This window comes from Mixophyes fleayi, chromosome 2 (genome assembly GCF_038048845.1).
Source record: "Mixophyes fleayi isolate aMixFle1 chromosome 2, aMixFle1.hap1, whole genome shotgun sequence".
Taxonomy (NCBI): domain Eukaryota; kingdom Metazoa; phylum Chordata; class Amphibia; order Anura; family Limnodynastidae; genus Mixophyes; species Mixophyes fleayi.
The window spans coordinates 89,218,670-89,241,399 of record NC_134403.1 but is presented as its reverse complement, the minus strand read 5'-3'; the positions used below and the strand labels follow the sequence as shown (position 1 = coordinate 89,241,399).

Sequence of the window (22,730 nt, the reverse complement as noted above, 5' to 3'; positions counted from 1 at the left end):
TGTTGGGCAGAGAGGAGGGGTGAAGTTAGGAGATATTTTGGGACAGGTGAAGAGATGTATGTTTGTGCAGTTTTGTTAATGCCCTTGTATATTAGTAGAAATATTTTACTCTGGATTACAATATAGACAACCAATGTAAAGACTGGGAGAGCAGTAATAGCAGAATGTTTTGTGAGTAAAATGAGTCCAGCTGCTATATTCAAGACAGACTGTAGGGATGAACGTCTGGTTAGGAGAAATCCAGTAAGCGGGGAATTGCAGCAGTCAGTGCAGGAGATGATGAGAGCATGAATTAAAGCTTTTGCAGTGTCTTGTGTGATACATGTGCATATTATGGAGATGTTTTTAAATGTATGCAACAGGCTTTGCATACAGATTGGATGTGGGATGGGCAGTTTTGCGTCTACAGATTGCAGGATTGTAGGACTGCACTCTTTTCCCTCCCTTGAGTCCAAAACAAAGCAATACAGCTAGGCAGTATTGTCCATTATCTTCAAAGACTGGCTTAGTGAGTTGAGATTGTGGACAATACCACTTGGATTTTATACACTATATGGATTTCATGGAAAAACGTTTTATCATTGTGGACTAAATTTTAGAGAATTGGGGTATTTATGTTTTAATCACTTATATTCCGTTTTAATCTCTTATATCTAACGCTCTAAAATAGGGAATTGCCTTGATTAACCTTGACCAATATCCAGAAATAAAATATGATGTGTTGATTAATCAGATATTGTTATTGTTGTATATTGATTTTAATGAGATTATGTTAATAAATATTTTCACACTAAATCGGTTAGTCCCAAAAGTATTATACCTCCAACGAGTCATCAACAATTCGTAGAATAGAATTAAGGGCAACCTAGATACATGTACAATTAAACCTATATATTACAAATAGACCCTTTTCACCTCTTCTTGCTGGTTACTCCTCCATTTACAGTCCAGTCCTATGATAGATACATATCCTTCTACTCCAATCCAGTGATCGATAAGTCAATAAGCACCTAACTGTACTACAGTTCTGCGTCTAGAAATATTTCACACCTCCTAAATATACAGGATCTCGTTTACGGCCTTATTTACCATGATGTGGAGATAACAAGGATTTTCTACCACTGTTTATCACAGCAATTTTCTTATTATATAACATATTGTCATAGCACCGGAAGGATACTGGCTGGCAGTGGTAAGGGTAATCTTACCCCTTCGCTGACCAGTTTTGGTTCCATCTGGGCAGATAGGGCTTCTCTCCCTATAATAAATAGATCCCTTACAGTTAGGAACAAAAACAATTGAAAGTTACAACCTTGCACCTGGACAGACCATGTTGCGATGTAAGGGGTGCAGATGCCATTCCTTACATGCAGGGAAAATGGTGCCTGCTTTTGCATGTAACAAATAAATGAGCAGCTTTATTTTCACACACTGATTTATAATTGAGCTATGGTGCGCCCCCTCCCATCTCTAAATATGTCCGCACATTATAAAGCACCCCCCTCCTTTGCAGCGCAACTTAGTTTTGCCAAGGTACATAATGGCACCATCTAGCTGCATTTACTCTTAACGCCATACTTGCCAACTCTCCCGGAATGTCTGGGAGACTCCCGAAATTCGGATAAGTCTCCCGAGAGAGCAGGCAAATATCCCGCATATGGCAACATGCTCCTCAAAATGTCGCAATTTGCGGTGAATCGCCACATTTTGGCCCCATCCATGCGGAAAAAAGGTAATTTTGTAGAGTGGGCGGAGCCAAAATGACGCGAATTACGGCGCTCTGCCCCTCCCGCCCTCCAACCACGCCCCCCTGCCTGGGATCTCCCGGAATTAGCTTGCCAAAAGTTGGCAAGTATGCTTAACTCTGAATGAGGCCACACTATCCAGACTGTGTCTACTGCCTTTACAACACAAGTTTCTTTACCTGTGGCATCAGCAAAATTTACAGTTTTATTATCATGTAAAGTTTATTACATTACATACAGATACAGGGTATGGGATCCTTGTGAGTTGCAGTTTTCCAGATAGGTTATGTTCCTTAATTTGAAGCACCATGCCTGAACTCTACTAAATTGCATTTAAAAATTTCCCTTTGTTTTTCCCCGCACTGCCTGGACCATTCCTATCCTCATTACATTGTTTAGCAGTGAGTCAGAGGAGGCAATTCATGATCACATATGCTTACATAACTTTCTCACTGAACAGCGGCAATGATTTACTTTTCTTTTCCTTTTTAGTTTTTGGACTTTCTGGATAGTGGGCTTCTAGATCAGAGATGCCATAATTTTAACACTTTAACTTGTTACATGTTCAAACTGGGACTATTTACACTGAAGCAGATAATATTATTATTATTATTATTGTTATTAAAAATATTTTTATTTGTAAGGCGCCACAAAGTGTCTGCAGCGCCGTACAGGAACAAACAATAGGACAGTACAAGGTATGACATACAGTATAATAAACAAGCATCACAATAACTCAGGGAGCTCAGAGCACAGCTAAGGAAAGGGTGAGGGTGAGGGAAAGTCAGGACAGCGGGAAGCATGGTGTGCCCAGGAGTGTGGGCACAGCAACAGGTAAGAGCTTAGCAAAGAAGCAGTGAAAAGCAGGAGCGGAGTCGGTGGGCAGGAGGCTAAAGAAGGAGGTGGGAAGAGTAATTAACAGGCTTACTACAAACCTGAGCACTGGCCAGGGCCCTCTTAACAACCTTTTGGGCCCCCGGGCAAAGCAGTGCACCGGGGCCCCTATATATACATATATATATATATATATATATATATATATATATATATATAAAAAAGTGGCTATATATATGGGCCCTGCAGCCCAGGGGGGCCCGTCGGAGGCAGCACAAACAAAAACCTGAAAAAAAAGAAGAAGAAAATATTTACCTTGCTGTCAGCTGGCGATCCAGCTCCCTCCCTGGTCTCCTCCTCCGTCGCGCTCCGCAATGGATGTCGGGCGGGCGTGATGATGTCACGCCCGACATGCACTGCCAGCGCCGCACGGAGGAGGAGACCAGGGAGGGACCGGATCGCCAGCTGACAGCAAGGTAAATATTTTCTTCTTCTTTTTTTTCAGGTTTTTTTTTTGTGCTGCCTCCGACGGGCCCCCCTGGGCTGCAGGGCCCCCGGGCACCTGCCCATTGTGCCCAATGGGAAAGACGGCCCTGGCACTGGCTCAGAAAGGTGTCGTTGGAGCATCACCAAAGATACTTGATAACATTATTTGTATTTTCCATATGAAAAAATTATGTATCTTCTTCACTCTGACATGGAATCAATCTGTGGAATCTAATGGAACCTATCCATCCACCATGGACCACCAAGATGTTCTCTTCCAACATTGTTAGATACTCGTTTATCGTTTCAGGTGTTCGATATGTGTCATGTATATGTGTATACACTTACTTCTTTACATTGTAATACATGTACCACTTGTGCCCCCAGCCTTTATAGTTGCTATTGTCATCATGGTATATTTCGGCTTTATTCTGCTATTTTGCTGTTTACCACACCTTTTCAACTACATGTTGATTTACTCGGCCATCACAAGGATAATCTAACAACCTGAATCATGTTTCACACTGCCAGCTTTCTAAAGAGCCACCAGGCATCTCTTAGTGGGGTGAAAGGAAACAGGAACGTTTTCATGCATAAATATTAAGTACCAGCAGCTCACTGTGCTCTCATGGGGGCCGAGAGGGGAAAGGTCACTGCACTACCAATTGTTCTTCCCTGTGTGACAGCTAGGTTCTTACGTGGTTCTTTTTCAAGATAAATAATAAAAATGGGATCAAACAAGAACATATAACATTTAAAAAAAACAATACACATTGTGCATGTTTTATAAAACAAAGATCACTGTATTGGTACAATTAGATCTATACTAACATATTTGCACATACTTAGATTTACCATTATGGAGTGGAGCTGAAATACCATGAAAAGAAATCCATTGATTCATTTTATAGCCCCCAGGTGGATGCGCTGGTAACTTTAAACACCGGGTTAGGTTTGCACTATATTTTTATTTATTTTGACAATTTTACAGAATAGGAATGTAAAAGTCTTTAGTAAATCAACATAAACATGTTTCTGTCTATTCTATCCATGAAATGCTAAAATAATCTTCCATACAGAAGCAGGAGTTGTCTTCTGGCTAAACCATAAATCATCTTAAAATGGGTTAAACACTTAATTTTTTTCCATTCATTGTCTGCAAGGATCTTGCATTCTAAGAGGAGTGAAACCACAGCAAGGCCTCGGCTCAACCCAAATAGGGGAGAGTCAAAGCCGCTCCCCCAAAAGAATGTTTCTGGAAATTATTTCAATTAAAAAGATGCATTAAACTAACTGTCGGACTCCCACGCCCTGCAAGCACCTGTGTTTTCTTTATTTTTTATTTTAATTCTTTATCTACAGGAGACTTAACTCATTGTATTAATACTCATGTACATTGGGAACTATAGAATAAAAGAATTGTCACTTTGCTATATAAAACAAAGTGTTACAGCAGATCATAACACGGGGCGCGATTCATTAGGGAACTTAAATTAAGAAGTTTCTTATATAAGTCTCCTGGACAAAACCATGTTACAATGCAAGGGGTGAAAATTAGTATTCTGTATTGTACATAAGTTAAATACTGTCTGTTTTTTCATGTAACACACAAATACTTGATAGCTTATTTGTACACTGAAATTTAAAGTTGATATTTGTGTGCTACATGCAAAAACAGCCAGTATTTAACTTATGTGCAAAACAGAAAACTAATTTTCACCCCTTGCATTGTAACATGGTTTTGTCCAGGGGACTTAAATAAGAAACTTCTTAATTTAAGTTCCTTAATGAATCAGGCCCACAGTTATCGCCGGTAGTGACACTTGCCAGATTTCGCTGGTGATGGCTTCCCCATGACTTTATATCTATATAGCAATACAATCGTATATTAAGTACAGTCAGACAGAACACAAACGCATACTCTAACACTGACTGACAGTGAATAAATAGGCAAACAATATGGAGCTGTGACACATCACTAATAGTAAATAAGAATATCTGGTTACTAAGGGGTCTATTTATTATAGGGTAAAAGCCCTATCTCTGACGAAAATGGTTGGTGTTTTACTCTAAATTCAAGTGGTCACTACAGGCAGAAGCAGTGTTATCAGCAGTGATAGCCCAACCAAGATTTGCAAAATCTCTTCAACGACATGTTCCGTATTCTTTGCACGGGGCAGCCTATTTCACAAGTGCCGCCACAATCCTACTTCTGTTATTGCCATATCGGGATGGTGATAACAGAAGAAAATAAATTAAAAGAAATCTTTATTTTTTTTATATATTTTCAATCTATTTTTTTACAATTTTTTTTCATCTACTTTTTTATTTATTTATTTTACAGAGTAGGACTGAATGCCACTGTGCATGAGTGAACCAGCCAGCCAGGTCATGCATTGTGCAGATCCCTTGAGACCGGCCCGATGAAGCAGTACCTTAAACTTTGTCACTGGGCTATCTGTATATATTTCTGATTTAGCCTGAATGAATAAAAGCAAGTACCACAAGATAGAGATCAGAATGTGGCTGTCAGTATGCACTAGATAAATGAAATACTATATTAATGTTTAGTGTAGCGTAATTTGTTCCCTGCTGCAGCACTGACTTATGGCCTCATTTAGAGTCGGACACAAAGTCCGTTTTAGGCGCATCCACCAAAAAAACACTATCACGCATGTGCAGCAAGCACCATATCCGCCTGCATCTTGGACGCAATTAACACTTGCGACAGTTTGCGGCTTACTACGAGAGAAAGGGTATAACGCGGAATTGTGAAGGTGTGACCATGTAAATAAATCCTAGTCGCAGTAAGGCACACACGCAACACACGTCAAAAAAGGGCTAAAACTGTGCGGCAGGAATTAGGTGGTGGAAGCAGTTGGCTAGCTGCAGGAACTGCTCGCAGCTTGGTAGGGTATTACGAGTGGGATGCAACTGGGGTTACATGCTACTCGTAATATCCTACCAAGCTGCGGCACACTCCCACTCCTCCATGTCTTAGACGCACATTGCGTCCGTCTCTAAATGAGGCTCTTAATCTCCAGTGATGTTCATAAATTATAATGCACTGAAAACCATTACCTCTACTGTACATCATTAATACTTACGGCAGCCTACGCTTTCAGGGGTGGAATGGGCGTATTCATGTAGTTAATGTACAGTAAGAGTGTGCCAAGCTCTAGCGCACTCAGAAATGTCTGATTCAAGCTTTGGGCATCTATAAATACGTGTCGTTCGGTCGTATCACTTCCACCAGCTACAGGTCGGGTGTAAGTGCTGATTACTAGTGATGACGGCGGTGTATGTATGCTAGAACAGGTATATGCAATCAGGAGCAACTGTAATGTACAGTAGACATTCATAACATCCTAATAAATGTATTTTATGGGGGGAAAAATAGATTTATTTATTTTTTTCAATGGTTTGAAATTAATGACTATTGGCCTGATTCATTAAGGAAATTAAATTAAGAAGTTTCTTATTTCAGCCTCCTGGACAAAACCATGTTACAATGCAAGGGGTGCAAACTAGCTTTCTGTTTTGCACATAAGTTATATACTGACTGTTTTTTCATGTAGCACACAAATACTTGATAGCTTATTTGTACACTGAAATTTAAAGTTGATATTTGTGTGCTACATGAAAAAACAGTCAGTATTTAACTTATGTGCAAAACAGAAAACTAATTTTCACCCCTTGCATTGTAACATGGTTTTGTCCAGGGGACTTAAATAAGAAACTTCTTAATTTAAGTTCCTTAATGAATCAGGCCCTATATTATTAACAAGTGACATTAATATAATTTTTTCCCTGAGTGTTCTTTTTCCACATATATCTTGAAGGTCTCCTGCAGTGTATTGTCTGTTAGAGCAGAGCAGACCTAGACCCGTTTTAAACAACAGATGTTTCTTTAGACCTGCTCCTTGTTGGATACGGGCGTGCATATGCCGATTTATGGGCGCTTAAAAGAAACGCAATTTACGTTCGTTTTGCGTGCCTTAATGAATTAGGCCCACAATGTGTACATGTAGTTTTGCATTTACATGTGAGCAGGTATTGACTTATAGATTTTAGAGATTTCCTCACCTGTAGAAGATCATGTGAAATACACAGTGCCTCTTCTATGGTACCCTTAGGCATATTAAACAAAAGCCACAATGTAAATTCAATCCCACGTATATTTTAAAACAAAGACACAGTATTAAAGATTGGCTCAGGAGCTAGAGAGAGGCTTTGTCCTGGTGTTATACTGTACTATGCATTTTAGAAGCAGGGTCTTCAATACCTACTTTTTTCAGTCTGGTTTATTTTCCTGTTATTACTCTAGAAGAGAAGACAGAGCAACCTTCATTCTGGAAAGTAAAGGCATTGTAGGAGAAATGACTGAGGCAAAAGTAGATGATATATATGCATGTTGTATGTGTGCAGTGCTGTGTGGGATTGTGTAATAATGGGCCCTCTGTCTTGGCACTATTGCTGAACGGAAGTGTGGGCATAGGTGCAGTAACAGTATACTGTCAGCAGGGCCAGATTAACCCGAGGTCTAACTGGGCTATAGCACAGGGGCCTCGGGCATCCAGGGGGCCCTTCAAAGTTTTCAGCAGCATTATTGATCGGTCCGGGGGCGGGGGCGCCCCCAGCCCAATCAATGCTGCTGAGCACAGTCAGTTCAGTCCTCCGTCCCCGGCGCTTAGTAATCAGTAATCTGTTTACTGCGGAGATCTCGCGAGTGAACTCTCGCGAGATCTCCTCAGTAAGGAGCTTACAGCGCGCCGGGGACGGAGGACTGAACTGACAGGTAAGCGCTTGGGGGGGCGGCGGGTGGCTCACATTGGGGGCCTCACGGCCCTGACTGTCAGCATGAGAGCTGTACTGTGGACAGGAGTGTAGTAGTATATCATACTTGCCAACTCTCCTGGAATGTCCGGGAGACTCACGAAATTCGGGTCAGTCTCACGGACTCCCGGGAAAGCAGGCAAGTCTCCCGCATCCCGCAACTGCCTAGCCCAAATGACGCGATTCGCGGTGAATCGTGTCATTTTGGCCCCGCCCCACCCCCCACCCCCCGCGACAAAACGGCATTTCCGTTGTGGGGCACGTTTGGCCACGCCCCACCCCCTCCCGCCCTCTAGTCACGCCCCTCACCCAGACTACATTTGCCAAAAGTAGGCAAGTATATAGTATATACAATAAGCATGGGGGTTGTACTTTATACTGAAGGCTTGGGAGCAGACAACTCGGATGCTGCATTTCACATATATTCTCATCAGAGCATGAAAAATGTATCCAAAAAGAAGATGTGTTTTTTATTTTTTTGCTTTCATTATGTTTAACTGAACAAAAATGTAACATGCTACATTATAAATAGGGGAAACCCAATATACTATCAATGCAGATAGGAGAACTGTGCCAAAATAGTACATTTAAATTCAGCTGGATAAAAAGAACATAGATATCAATTTAGTTAGTGGATCACGGCCACTTAGTTGTGTCTGCCTCCCGTGTAAATCACTGCCAGCGCTTCACTGGGTATGAATATACATGATAGTGTGATCTACCAATGTGCTGATAAAATCATGCTCAAAACAATAGAAAATGTGTGAGATGCTAACAGGCCCTGTTTGGCAAGTAACTATAGAATCCATCTGTGAATCCCAAGCCCAAGTAAATCCCAGAAACATGTTTGATCTCCAATTACCTACTGAATACAAAAATACATGCTAACTTTTTTGATCTCCCCTTCAGGGGGGGGGGGGGGATTCGCATCATGAGGCCACGTCTGCCGCTGTGCGATAATCGCGTCCATAAGTAGCAGTGGTGGGTCCTAATGACGTGATTGGCATCATCAAGGCCCCACCCACCACAAGGAAGTGAAGTGGGATCTGGGAAGCTGGCCTGTCTCTCCCAAATTTCGGAGAGTACTCCTGAATGTTCCAGGAGAGCAGACAGCATGCCTGCGAAATCTGAGTACAAATGCAATTAATAAACAAATGTAAAATTTAACCGGTATTTCCACTTGCGTTTCTTAGCGCACAACAAACAACGATAAGTTTAAAGCTTAAAGGGGCCTATTTATCAAACAATATTCCTCCTTTTCACATGATTCAAGTTCATTTAGTGCCCTACAGTAGGTTCTCTGTGCACATGCCCAAGCTTTTCGGTCGACGCATGCACACAGGGGATGAAAAGAGGAAACAAGATCGCAATCCCGAATGCTTGCATGAAGAGGAAGTGATAAGTACGGTTTTTACTTCACAGGAATAGCAGTTTATCGGAACTGCTGTTACTGTGTAGGTTTTTTGATAAATATGAAAGATTGATAAATCCTTATCTTTGTGGTAAGTATTGAAAGTATTGAGTATCTTTCATATTATGCGGTGCTACATAAATAGGGGCCTATGTATGAGCTGAATCAGCTGATTAATGCAGCTAAAAGTTCTTATACTACAGACAAAGAGCAATGCCATCTGAAAAGAGCTTTATTCTGCCAGCAGACAGAACTGGGCAATCAGTAACCGTACAAACCACTAAGTTTAATGACCCGTATCATACGGTGCACATTGCATGTTGTTCCATTATCCATGACAGGCAGATTGCACAGTGGCAGTGGTGTGACATTATGTTCTGTACTCTGTGTAAATGAGAGAAGCAAAACATGGAACTACTAATACACTGGACAGTCGCAAATCATTTTCTATATCACTATCCCACGTATCACATTACATGCACAGCTAGTTTCTCAGGCATACAGGCGTTCTCACACACTGACACAGTCCTCTCTTAGAGATATTTGTGACAGAGCGTAGTGCATGTCATACTTCCATCCTGCTGGGAATAATAAATGTTTAGTGGGAGGGGGTATGATGCCTCAGGGACCCCAAGTAGGGATAGTCGCAGCCTGGGGGAGTCTGCACGAAAGACCTCCTGGCAAAAAACACATATTGGATAGGAGTGGATGTTCTTAATTCTGCAAGATCTAGTGCTGCCGGATCAGCCATGCAAATGTGGATACATATTAAGTACACGTTAGTTGGTGTGTAACTGGCAGGGGTGTAACTAGAAAATAATGGGCACATAGCAAAATATTGATGGGCCTCCACCCCTCTCACCACCGCCATTCTAAAACTTTATTTACTAAAAGCGGCTACCGGCAAACACAAAGTTTACTAGTAGTGGTGGAACTACTGCAGGTGCAGGGGGTGCACCAGCCATGAAGGCTGGAGTTGAGGAAGACCGTTGAATGCCAGTCCATTAGCTCCCAAGGCCCTCTCTGTACTCTTCTGCAAGCCCAAACAAGAATCTATACAGAAAACTTTCATGGGAACTTTTTACCCCAAGGACTATACACAAGACTCGCGATCACCCCCTTAGGTTAGAGGAGAAGATGTTTCACAACCAGCAAAGGAAGGGGTTCTTTACAGTAAGGGCAGTAAAGATATGGAATTCACTGCCAGGGAAGGTTGTGAAGGCAGATTCAATAGATATGTTTAATAAAGAGTTAGACAAATTTTTAGCGGAAAAGTGTACCCAGGGATACGACCATTAATTAAAATGAAGGATAGTAGTGAATATAGGGTAAAAATAGGACTGCAATATTGAGTCTGGGGGGATTTTCATAATTGAAACAGATTGGCGATTGCTTACTCTGGATCAATTTCAAATATAAGTGATGGATCGCAGTAGATCCAAACTAGGTTGAACTTGATGGACAGGTGTCTTTTTTCAACCTCATCAACTATGTTACTATGTATACAATGAGATAAAGTGTCCTTCCTGCGCTCCAATGTGAGGGGGGAAGGGGGTAGGGAATGCAGCCCAATTCTCTTGGAAATACTTACTTAACTTCCAAAATTGCAATAAATAACACAGAAAATTAGAATAAGGCGCAAAAGGGGAGGTAGTGGAATCATAGGTTTCTGAGTATCAAAACATAAATTAAACATGCATGAATCACAGCATACGGAGCATAATAAAATTGTTCATAGTCACAGTGTAAAATGCTAACAGTCCCAATGTTCAGTCTCTCTAGATCGTCTGAGAAAATCCAAGTGATCGTTCGGTATATTCTCATATGTTTTCACAGGATCCAACATGTAATTCATATAGATGTGGAAGACAAGAAAAGACAAAGGTTCCCCAATAGTGTAGTATTCCAGTATAAAACATTTAATGAACAACAGATAAAATTCACTTGAATTTAGTAAGGGAAACAGTGCGCATCAAGGTATCTTTAACATGCAGCCAAGTTTCTGCCAGTTGGCTGCGTGTTAAAGATACCTTGATGCGCACTGTTTCCCTTACACATAAGTATGTAAATCAGGATGTTCTTGATGCGTACTGTACTGCATGCCCTCGGCACACCCACTGTACATTGCCTACATTTATTTGCCCTTTCCATTCCCGTTCCGCCCTCCAAGTCAAAGGCAGTGGTGTCATTTGCATGCGGACATGAACTGTATGCAATTGTGTTCATTGGCGTAAGGTCCGTTTCTGAGCATGCGGAAAGCATGTGAAGATGAATCAGGCCCTCAATGTTTAATGAGTGAACAAAGCTGTACTTACAACCAATTTGTACATTTCTTTAACTTTAGTTGCATGCACAATCCTGGATATTGGGTTTAGAAATATAATGGAAAAGAATTCATTTTTATCAATTACAGGAAGGTGATATCGCTGTATCTAGTACTTGTGGCGTTAAGGAATGGTATACAGAATGTAATGGTTATGTTTTATTATAACATTCCCAAAGCTAGACAGGAACAAAGTTGACTAAACAGATAACATTACCGCAACCCTTATTATTACAATAAAGATAAGTATAACTCCTCATCAAACCAAACATGTGAAATCCATCCCATGATCTCTGCACAAATACATTTACTGGTCACTTCATTATACACAGAATATGCTGTACAACCAGGGCCGGTGCTAGGGTCCTTGGCGCCCTAGGCACACATTCAAAATCTGCCCCCCCCCCCCCACCCCGTCTTACCTTAACTTGGCTCCATAAAGCTGCTCCTCTCTGCCGGGTCCCGTCCCTTACTGACACTGTCGGGCCGTGATGATGATGTCACGCCCGACAGTCAGTGAGTGGAGGGGAGGAGACGGGGAGGAGACGGAGCGCCCCATCAGCTGTTGGAGGGGAGGGCGGCGGTGACGATTCATAGCCCCTCCTCCCCCCTCCCCGTGGATTTATCTGAAGCTGTGCGGCGGCATGGAAGGTATGGTGAGCGGCCGCCGCAGTTTTAAAGTAATTTTAATTCTGTGGCGCCCACCAGTGTACAACCCCACAGTGTGAGCCAATACCACTATACATAATAATGCATTTTCTGCACTGTAGTCCAGTCCATGTAAATAAATAATTACAATTTTGGCAATCACCTATATGAACATTAAACTTTAATGATAATGCTAATTGTGCTGTATCTTTCTTGCAGTAGCTATAAATATTATTTGGGAACTTCAACAAACTAGCAATTATATTGATAGTTTGCTGAAACAGTGTTTTGCAGTTACAGGATAGGTTTGGGGAATCACTGAACTGCCTTCATTTTTGCCTTTTAAAATGTTCCTAGTAGCCCCCACCAATAGCCCCTCCCAGGGTAACATTTGCCAGGGAGCCCCTGCTTAACTTCATGATTAGCATCAGTGGTGGAAGTGGCAATTTAGAAGTGGCAGTATGGAAAATATGAGTGAATATAATTTGATAGGTTTACAATGAAGGCAGTAGGAGAAATGGCGGTATGGAATACCACTGTATAAAAGCCCACTTCAACCACTTATTAGCGTTAAGGAATACATAATTACGATGGCTTTCTATTTTTAAATTTTGTTCAAAAGAACAACCTACACTATTACTAGTATTTTACAGTAGAAAACGTCACACACATATATATATCATACTTGTTTGCTCTCCCATATTTTTTGGGAAGTTCACGAATTTTGGGGAGTCATCCCGGACTCCAGGAAGAGTACGCATCATCCCGGATCTTGGTGGAGGCAGGGTGTAATGACGTGATTGTGTCAAAAAGCCTCGCTGCCCACTATGCAATGCCATGAATATCACAATGGCATCACTACGCCCCCCTATGAACCTGTCACATCACCTCCCGTAAAAGAAGGTAAATATATATATATATACATCACTGACAGCAACCTTTTGTTGTATATAGTGAACTGGAAAAAACAGGATTTTTCACCCTTTAATAAATCAACCCCAAAATGATCTGCACATTCAACAACAAAATACCAGAGAACAGACAATGATAATGTTTCAACAGGCAAGCTGTTTAAAAGAACCTTCCATGCTGAAGACAAAACAATTCTATGTCATGAAGCTAATCAATGTTTATGGTTTGCCTTTATAATCTCAAGACATAATATTATGAATACACACATTTAGAAGGAACATATGCATTATTTATATGCAGGGTTTGTTTAAATTATTCTTGTCTATAATTGCTCCATACAACATACAATTCAGAATTTCTATTCGCAGGGAGCCTTATTTTGCTGCCTGTTTGCATGATTTAACATGTATCAGAGCTGCCTTGTAGCTTCCATGGGCAATGTTAAATTAAATATCAGTCATACATTCCAATAGAACAGAACCCTCAGTGGTCAATTTATCATGAAAAATACTATTACACATGCTTGGCTTTATTAATTATCTCTCAGACGTGAAGAAGAATGACCTTTGGTTTCTTAAGCAAGGAGAGTTGTACAAAATATACTGTAGTGTATTTACAGCAATATGAGCAAAGATTTAGCAAGATGCCCTTTAATATTAATGCTCTTTAACCTTTCTGTGGCTTTCAATAGAGAAGCATATTAAAGGTGCATTTTTTCAGAGCTCACTTTCAGACAGCTGGACAGCAACACACTGTGTCGCCAGTACAGACATAGTAACATAGTCAGCGTGCTGACCTATTCTGGGTTCCATTTCCACTAATGATATTTATATTGTTAGACTAAAAGGTATACTGAAGTCAGCATGCAGCACATACAGTTTCGCTCATGTCACCATGAGTAATATTAATGGAAAACACTGTCTGCACTATTGACTACATTTGGCTTTTACTTAATTTACTGAAGTGCATGTTCATCACCAGGAGTCTTTGTACGAAATTATAACCGGCTTGTACCCTCTGATCTTACCCCTGGCTTCCTATTCAGTATACACTGTACATGAGTAACTGTTTAGCAGCTAATTGGTTCCGGGATGTTGCTAAATCAATGCATCAGAGAGTTGTTCTTGAAATCAGAAGCTTGAAGTGGGCCAGGAACTATTATGACTGTAATATATGTACAGATGAAACCAAATCAATGTTCTTCACGAAAAAAATTGCCATATCTACAGATGTATTATTTTGATCAGTGACGTAGCTATAGGCAATTGGTACAGAATCTAAGCTTGGGTCCCTTGGTTATATGGAAGCACGGCCTCTTTAATAGGTATAAGAGACACTCTAGTTCTGAATTCCAGGGGGTATATTTACTAAACTGCGCATTTGGACAAGTGGAGATGTTGCCTATAGCAACCAATCAGATTCTAGCTATCATTTAGTACATTCTACAAAATAACAGCTAGAATCTGATTGGTTCCTATAGGTAACATCTCCACTTTTTCACACCCGCAGTTTAGTAAATATACCTCCAGGAGTGCTGAGCAGTGATGTCATCGCACAGAGGATACCCTTTAGAAAGCCTAATATAACTGCTAAACAGACTTTGCTGGCGAGTCCTCAGTTGCCAAAGAGGGAAAAATGCAACCAGCTCTAACCTTGTGTAACATACTGGGGTCACAACCAACCCCATCAATCCCCATGAGATTGCTACTGCTGCTACTCCTGTTGTTAAACCACTGAGTCTGACAATACACCACACTAACAATGTTCTAAAATAAAGATGTTTTGCAAATGATTTCATTTATTCTGATACACCTAATCCTCTTTATAGACATTAAACAACTGTCTTATCAGTATGACTACATAGTTTATAGGTTTTCATACCGGCAGGGGAGGTTCCTGGTGCACTATATATATATAGATAGCGTACAGTATGTTAACAAAGCTCAATGGTTTATAGTATAGACTAAAACAAGATATTCACCCTTACCAGGAACTTGGTATTCTCTATGCGCTCAGCATTTCAAATATGTTGCCATTTTCGATAAATCCAAAGCTCTATTGCTGCATTCAGTAAAAGACATGTGGAAAACACTTTCCTTTAAAAGGGCAGCTCCCATTTCATCTACTTGATTCTTGTCTGAGAATTTACTGTAGATTACATAGGCCAGGGTAAGCAAATGGAACATTACAGAAACTTGGCTGATACAGCCATGCTTTCTTACATGTACTGTTTTATGGCTTCACTAGGATTATAGCATATTTGTGTTATCATTCTTCATCCCTTATCTGTCTGTGCCCCAAGTTTTGAAGTGTGTAGGTGAAAAGCATTCTCTAACCGGTTAGCTCGTTGGAACGTGCACAGCAACACAGAGTATTTCAGTAGATTATCTCATCTTGTGAGAGACAATGACCCATCCAATTTTGTGACTGTGTAAGTGAAGACAGGGCTGCATGTGATGTGCGGAGAGTAGAGGCCAGTGGGAACAAGGTCCTCCAAAAAAAATCACCTCCATATGAAACAAACATTCATACATCAAACGTGTTGGTATTATTTGAAAAAGTTACTACAGTTTATTTCAGAGTCTCATCTAGATAGAACTTACTTTCATAAAAACGACTTTGAGATGTATATCAGTGGTTCCCAAACTTTCTCAGTTCGAGGCACCCCTAGGGTCACCATAATTTTTCCACGGCACCTCTAAGCAAAAATAATTCCCCGATAGTCACGTTTTTTAAGTAGTTACGTCAAAATGACGTAAGATGTATTTAGACCCCTTCACCATCACATTGTACCCCTTCATCATATCACTCTGTATCCCCTTCGCCATCTCACACCCTGTGTCCCCCTCTTCGCCATCTCACACCCTGTATCCCCCTCTTCGTCTGCTCTCACTCTGTGCCCCCTCTTCGCCTGCTCTCACTCTGTTCCCCCCCTTCAACATCTCACTGTCCCCCCCTTCAGCATCTCACTGCCCCCCCCCCCCCCTTCAGCATCTCTTTCTGTCCCCCCCTTCAGCATCTCTTTCTGTCCCCCCCCTTCAGCATCTCTCTGTCCCCCCTTTCAAGTGCTCATTGGTGCCCGGGTTTACTGGTGGGGACGGGCAACCAACACCAGAGGTCTACTGCCCCCCCCCCCCTTGAATACACAGGTGTTTACCACAGACGTGATGTGTAATTGACACTAGTGTGTGGTGCAGTGCAGACAAAATTGAGCACCAGATCACCTCAGTTCAAACATGAAACAAACTTAATTTAACGTCTTCCTCCAGCACAATAATTGTAACTGTTGCAAAAGTGCACTTTTTTTTGTTTTGTTTTTAAAACCTTCCCCCTCTGCACAGATTCTTCAGCAGGTATTATTGCTAGCTCCTTCACATTACATGGGAAGTGCCATCTTGTAGCGGCTGTTGCTTTCTTTTTCCACAATCCTGTTTCTTTTTTATTTCAAATGTTAAGTAAGCCTTTAAAGACTGTAGTGTATGTTTGGTCCACCCATTGCACTCTGTTGAACATGGTTCTGACATTGTTTGTGATAGGCACATGTACAGTAGATTTCATATGACTCCTATGAACAGTGGAGGCAATCGTTTTATTGGTTGATTTATGAGACTGCCGCCTGTCGATTTTACTAGGAAGTTTTGACACTACTGAAGCACGAGACGGCAAAATATTCACAAGTAAAACAGTTGACCGTACATTGATAGGCTACAGTTTCATGGTTGTTGAATCACTACACTAAATGGCTGCTACAGGTTATAGGTGCATCTAAATAGATTATCAAACAATCAGTCTTGAGTTCTCGTTGACCGTTCTTCAGCATGTCTCTCTCTGTCCCTTTACTTACCTTCTTTCTTCATGTTCCGCTGTCTTCTGTCCTCTCTGCTGCTGCTTCTCACTGACACTGTCGGACGTGATGACGTCACGCCCGGCAGTCAGTGAGAGCAGTGAGGAGGATCCAGGCACTGGATGGGTAAGTTTGTTTTTTGTTTTTTTTCTTTCCTTCTTTTTTTGGAGGGCGTTCGCGGCACCCTTGTGACAGTGCCTCGGCACCCCAGGGAGCCGCGGCGCACACTTTGGGAACCGCTGATGTATATACTCTCACATATGTACTATACATAACTTGCATGTGAATGAATGGATCAGGCAAAGTGAACAAACCAACAACGGAATTATATGACTAGCACCATATCCTGTCCTCTCCACACATATCTTTTGCCTGGTCCCATTATAACAATCTCCTCACCCTGCACTACACTGAATAGCTGGAAGATAAATGTTTATAGAGAATCATAGCGTCAACTCATAGTGACTGCTATGTAAAAAGTTAAACTTCAATAAGTTTACTTTAAATATTCTGACATCACTAGCCTGATATCTGTCACTCTATAAGCAGTATACATTACGTATATGTGTTACGTGCATCTATTTATCATATGGTTGCAACAGATTTTTGAAATATCAACATGCAAGGAGTACAGGCTGCTTAGACCTGGAGTAGCAAATACTTAATTCTTGTTGGAAAAATGCTAAAAACGTGATCAGGTTAAGTCAGTGTGGATTCACATCTAAACAATCCTCACAGTGGAAATGAATGATGAACTGGTGAACCTGACAATCACTTATTCAAATGGAGCTTTCAGGTAAACCATTTATATCATCTATAGTGATAATTGCAAAGGTCCTACATCAAACTAATCTAAATTGTCCAAACATTTTAAATGTGTTCCCCTTCTGCAGTGCAACATGGTTTTTCCAAAGTACAATTTTTTTGCTTTGAAAATAATAATGAATCAGTCTTTGCTGCTGAGCAGGTTATTTTATTAAAATAACGTTTGGCCATGTATCTTTGTAAGGATTGCAAACTCAAACCTAAGAACACTAATCAAGCATACTGCACATTGTTTTGAAGATAAGTCATTGTTTCAGCACACTGTCCATCCATATGGTTTACATGCCATATCTTGTCAGAGCAAGATAGTTGTACACTTTGATTCTGATATCAAGAAGTGCTTTGCCTTCAATGGTTATGTTATGCATTCCACTACGGAACTTGGGTATGTTATTCATTCCCCAATAATGTTTTGTAAGTGAGTGTGATGATATCCAGGGGGAGAGGATTGTTCCAGGTCTTAACTAGGCAGATGTCCTCTAAGTATATTATTGACTGGCCACCCAGCCCGGCTACACCTCTTGCTAGGGACTGTGAAGATAGGGGATCTTGGTTCCTCTGTACAATTATGAAATCACAGCTCAGGCAGAAGCTAAGTAAAAATAAAGAGTTTATTCAGGCAGTATCTGCCCACCACAAAATTGTGCTGCTGGATCTGTGAACACCAGCAGGCACTTTCTTCCAGTATTCAGGCCCAATGAATCTGGGGCTCACACCTCCCCTGCTTTCCTACCAGCCTTTTGCCTGTGAAAAAGCTCATTAGCGAAACGCGCGTTGGCGTTTCTGTGCCTGGGTGCCTCTACTCTAATTGAATATTTAGCTACAGATCAGATTAGCGATTTAAATAACTAGATACAAATTCAGTATTACCTTAAGTTATCTCGCGAGATATGCTTGAGATGCCTAACCAAACTTGTAGTTAGCGTATTCATCCATTTCAAGTCTCTGAGCATGATATTACTCACTAATGATATAGATATTCTCAGCTATGATTCCGCATGTCAGGCATCAGATGCTACAACGGTGTAATCAGCGCTATATTTTCCAAGCGTAACAAGATTATTATCTTAAATGAATAGGAAAGTTATTGAGAGGGAGACTTTAAGTAGCATAGTGGTTTATAGATACTAACTTGGCACTACCTTAAGTTACCTCACGAGATAGGCTTGAGATGCCTAACTAGACTTGTAGTCATCGTATTAATCCACTACAAGTCTCTAAGTATGATATCACTCACTAATGATATAGACATTCTCAGCTATGATTCCGCATGTCAGACATCAGATGCAACAGCGGTATAATCAGCATAATATTTTCTGAGTGTAACAATATTATTATCCAAACTGAATAGGCAATTTTTTGAGAGGGAGACTTTAAGCAATAGTGGGGTTTTTTATTGACATTAGTAGCTAATGTGGCACAATACCTCTTTATTCACATTGCAGTGACATCATTAGTTAACACTTTATAAGATCTTCCCCACTAATTAGATCTCATTACTTTGCAAGTAAAAGAGATGACTTGCATTTGAAAAGAGGCATCAATCTACGTTATGAAAATAGATGATTGGCTGTTACAAATTCGTTACCTATATATTAAATAAAATCTATTACAACCAACACAATATTCACTGACTTTTAAGATTGTAACCCAAAAATGGCACAGTCTAGCATTTTGTTGCTAGTTTTAACAGTATGTGTACATTAATTCCAGTACATTCATTATTTCATTTTGTGTTTTTGTTTTAATATTTCGCTAATTGTCTTGATATCTAATAGAGGATGAAAGTTTTATGAATATTTGTTCCTTTTGCTCTCTGAGTGCCCCAGTTCACATATTCTTTCTCTTCCCAACTGTATTGTTTTCCTACCAGCCAATCAGATGTAAAGCCAAGACTTTGTGCATTTGGCATGCTCACTCCAGCAAGCTTGGTCTGTTTTAGGCTTACGCTAGCCCACCCCTAACATGGGTTTCTGGGAACCAAAAACTCCAGACAGAATCTCGCTTGTGTCCAATGTATCACTTTATAGAGGGGGGGCATTTCCCACACCTCCATTGGTCCAGCTAGATTCAAGTTTCCGAAGTTAGGGCCGCTATTGGGCACCCTTATCGCTAGGGGATGTGCTGAGGGCTATGTGCCCACCCTGACTCCCCTTATCTGCTCTGCTAAGTCTGGGAGTAGAACCATAAAGATAAACAGGGGTAAAAACTGGGACAATAGCACAGTTAATGGTTGGAAATCAGATGAATCCATAAAAGCCTTTGTCTAAACCCCTTGGTGTAAAGGAACCCTCATCCCTCTCTGGCTACTGAAAGCTCTCCTTGGGAACAGGACATACACAGTAACTGCTGAGGAATGGAACACATGACATAGAACACATTTACAGTGAACATACACTTAAAAAAAAACAAGGTGCTACCATACATATACTCACTGGACCTTATTCCTTTATTACTTGTGAAAAGAGAAAGATAGGACCACAGCAGGCTTTACCTATATTGTGAGTGTCTGGTACCCATTTTTAAAAACACTGAGTGGTACCTGTTTTTACCGTACATATGGTCAAACACTCTCTATGCAAGCTGGTTATTAATCATATTTTAAAATTATTGTTTCACTATATTTACTAACAATTATACACCTAAATTGTACATAGCAAACAAAGCATTTATGTTTCTATTAAAAATGAACCATAGGTTGCAAAACTTATTCATGTCCATAATCTGGACCCCGGAAGAAAAATGACTAAGAACCTTTGCAGTACAAAAACGCAACTGGTTTTTGAACAAGTGGCCTCACAGTGACCCAGACATAATTTCTGTGGACTTTCCAACGTGGCCAAAATAAAGGAAAGCTAACGCATTTTTTCCATTTTTACGGTTATCTTCAGAGACCTTCCTCCTATGTGAATATATCTATTGTACAATACACTCCATCTCTCACATAGACCAATACATACCAAGATCAGAGCTCCTTTAGCCAGATCATTACTCTTACATCACAATCCTTCAGAAACTAAATAATTAATAGTTTCCTGAGAACCATGCCAATAATCCCTTGTCCCACAATCAATTGTTAATTTACCAGTGAAAATCATACATGTTAAAATTAAGTTGATAAGTTCAAATTATTCTCTTGTGCATTTGACTGAAACTCTATTTCTAAACACCACAGCACTAAAATAAACCAGAGAAGGGGAGAAGGTGAGCAGTTTTTGGCACTGATAAAGGGTATATTTTGGTGAGAAAGGGAATTTTCTGAACATACTTGCCTAAAGTAATAACGACATTAACGGAACTGTGTCATGTCACACTGAGAATGTATTTGTTCTTGCAGCTTCTATATGTACCATAGAACGGGGTGATTACACAGGCTGTGTTGCGTCTCTTGTGGTAATGATTAATTACTGTCCCAGTGACATATCCAATAGTAAAAAAAAAAAGATCCAACTGACCCTTTTGTAATTGAAAAACTTTGATGTGCCAAAGAAGACAGGTTGATGTACTCACCAGCTCATGGGTTCCGGATTGAGCTGCTTGTGAAGGGCTACGGAGAATCCAAATAAACTGCCTTTGTCTCCATCCTTGATCAACGTGTGTGTCACATCCAGATTAAAGCCACTGACTCTGTCCCTAGAAATAAAGCTTAGATAGGAGAGGCAGATCAGCGCTCCCCATGCTGCAGGCATGCTGCAGATTCTGCTGAGGGTGTGGAGGTAGTAGATGGACAAGAACAGGGCTTCCCTTCCTTCCAACACCGGCAGAGTCCTGTGCAAGGTCACTTGGACAACTGCACCTCCCAAGTCTTGCCCGCTGCTGTCACACAGACACGGAGATAAGGCAGGGAGTGAAGTTGTGACCAGGCGGAGCGCTGCTTTCAAGCAGGACAAACCCCCTTGTGTGCCAGAGCAGAGGATTCCAGGCAGAGGAGGGGGGTGAGGATGGAGCAGGTGGATGAAGACACGGGAGCCGACTCCCACCTCCTCACTGGTGTCACTTCCAAGTAGTCATCAGAGCTCCTTACAAGATAGCGCTGATGTCACAGACGATATGACTTCACACGTCTGTCCTGCATAGGGCGCGCTGTCTGGATTGCAGTCAGTCAGTGGTAACACCAGTAATGCATGCTGCATTACCGTCATGCGGCTCAGTGTCCTGCTGGCTGCTATTATCCGAGTGCCTGGCGCAAATCAGGGATGTACCTAGAGGCAAAATTAGGAAGCTGCTACTGGCAAAAAGTTTGGGGGGCATCAACTACGTATAGATATAAAGAAACACTGAACACTGATTTTTCTACATAGTTATAATAGAATCTACAATACGCTAGAAAAAAATGTATATGGTTAATGAAATATGTTCAAATTTCATTTCTCTAGGGGATGTCATTAAACAGTCTGTTCATAAGTGAAAGCCCACAAAAGCATTGCAGGAGGGTGTCCTTTCTTCCCATAGTTAAACAATGGGGGCAATTATGAAAACTGTTATACAATAAACTGTGCAAAACGTGCTGTAAGCAGGCCCGGCGCTCCCATTAGGCAAGGTTAGGCACTTGCCTAGGGCGCCGGGCTCTGAAGGGCGCCACAGAATGAAAATTACTTTAAAACTGTGAGGCGACCGCTGACCATACCTGTCACGGCTGCCGCACAGCATTCAGATACATCCACGGGGAGGGGGGAAGAGGCTATTGCTCACCTCCGCCACCTCTCTGCTCCGTCTCCTCCCCTCCACTCACTGACTGTCGGGCCGTGACAGCATCATCACGGCCCGACAGTGTCAGTGAGTGGAGGGGAGGAGACGGAGCAGAGAGGCGGCGGTGGTGAGGCAAGGTAAGGAAAGACGGGGTGAAGAGGGAGGAGGGCCACCGAT

General features: G+C 41.3%; 1 protein-coding gene across 5 annotated transcripts in view; it reads right to left on the bottom strand.

The window, feature by feature from the left end:
• The window catches only part of ITGA7 (integrin subunit alpha 7), a 139,272-nt gene extending 117,294 nt beyond the window's left edge, over window positions 1-21,978 (bottom strand). For 2 of the 5 annotated variants that reach the window (XM_075199610.1, XM_075199606.1), the window contains exon 1: window positions 21,375-21,977. In XM_075199610.1, the coding sequence (XP_075055711.1) occupies window positions 21,375-21,553 (179 nt within the window). In that variant the 5' untranslated portion in view covers window positions 21,554-21,977. Of the gene's footprint in view, window positions 1-21,374 lie in introns of all 5 variants that reach the window. The other 3 variants (XM_075199605.1, XM_075199608.1, XM_075199607.1) reach the window with 2 other exon arrangements.
• Window positions 21,979-22,730: the final 752 nt, after the last annotated feature.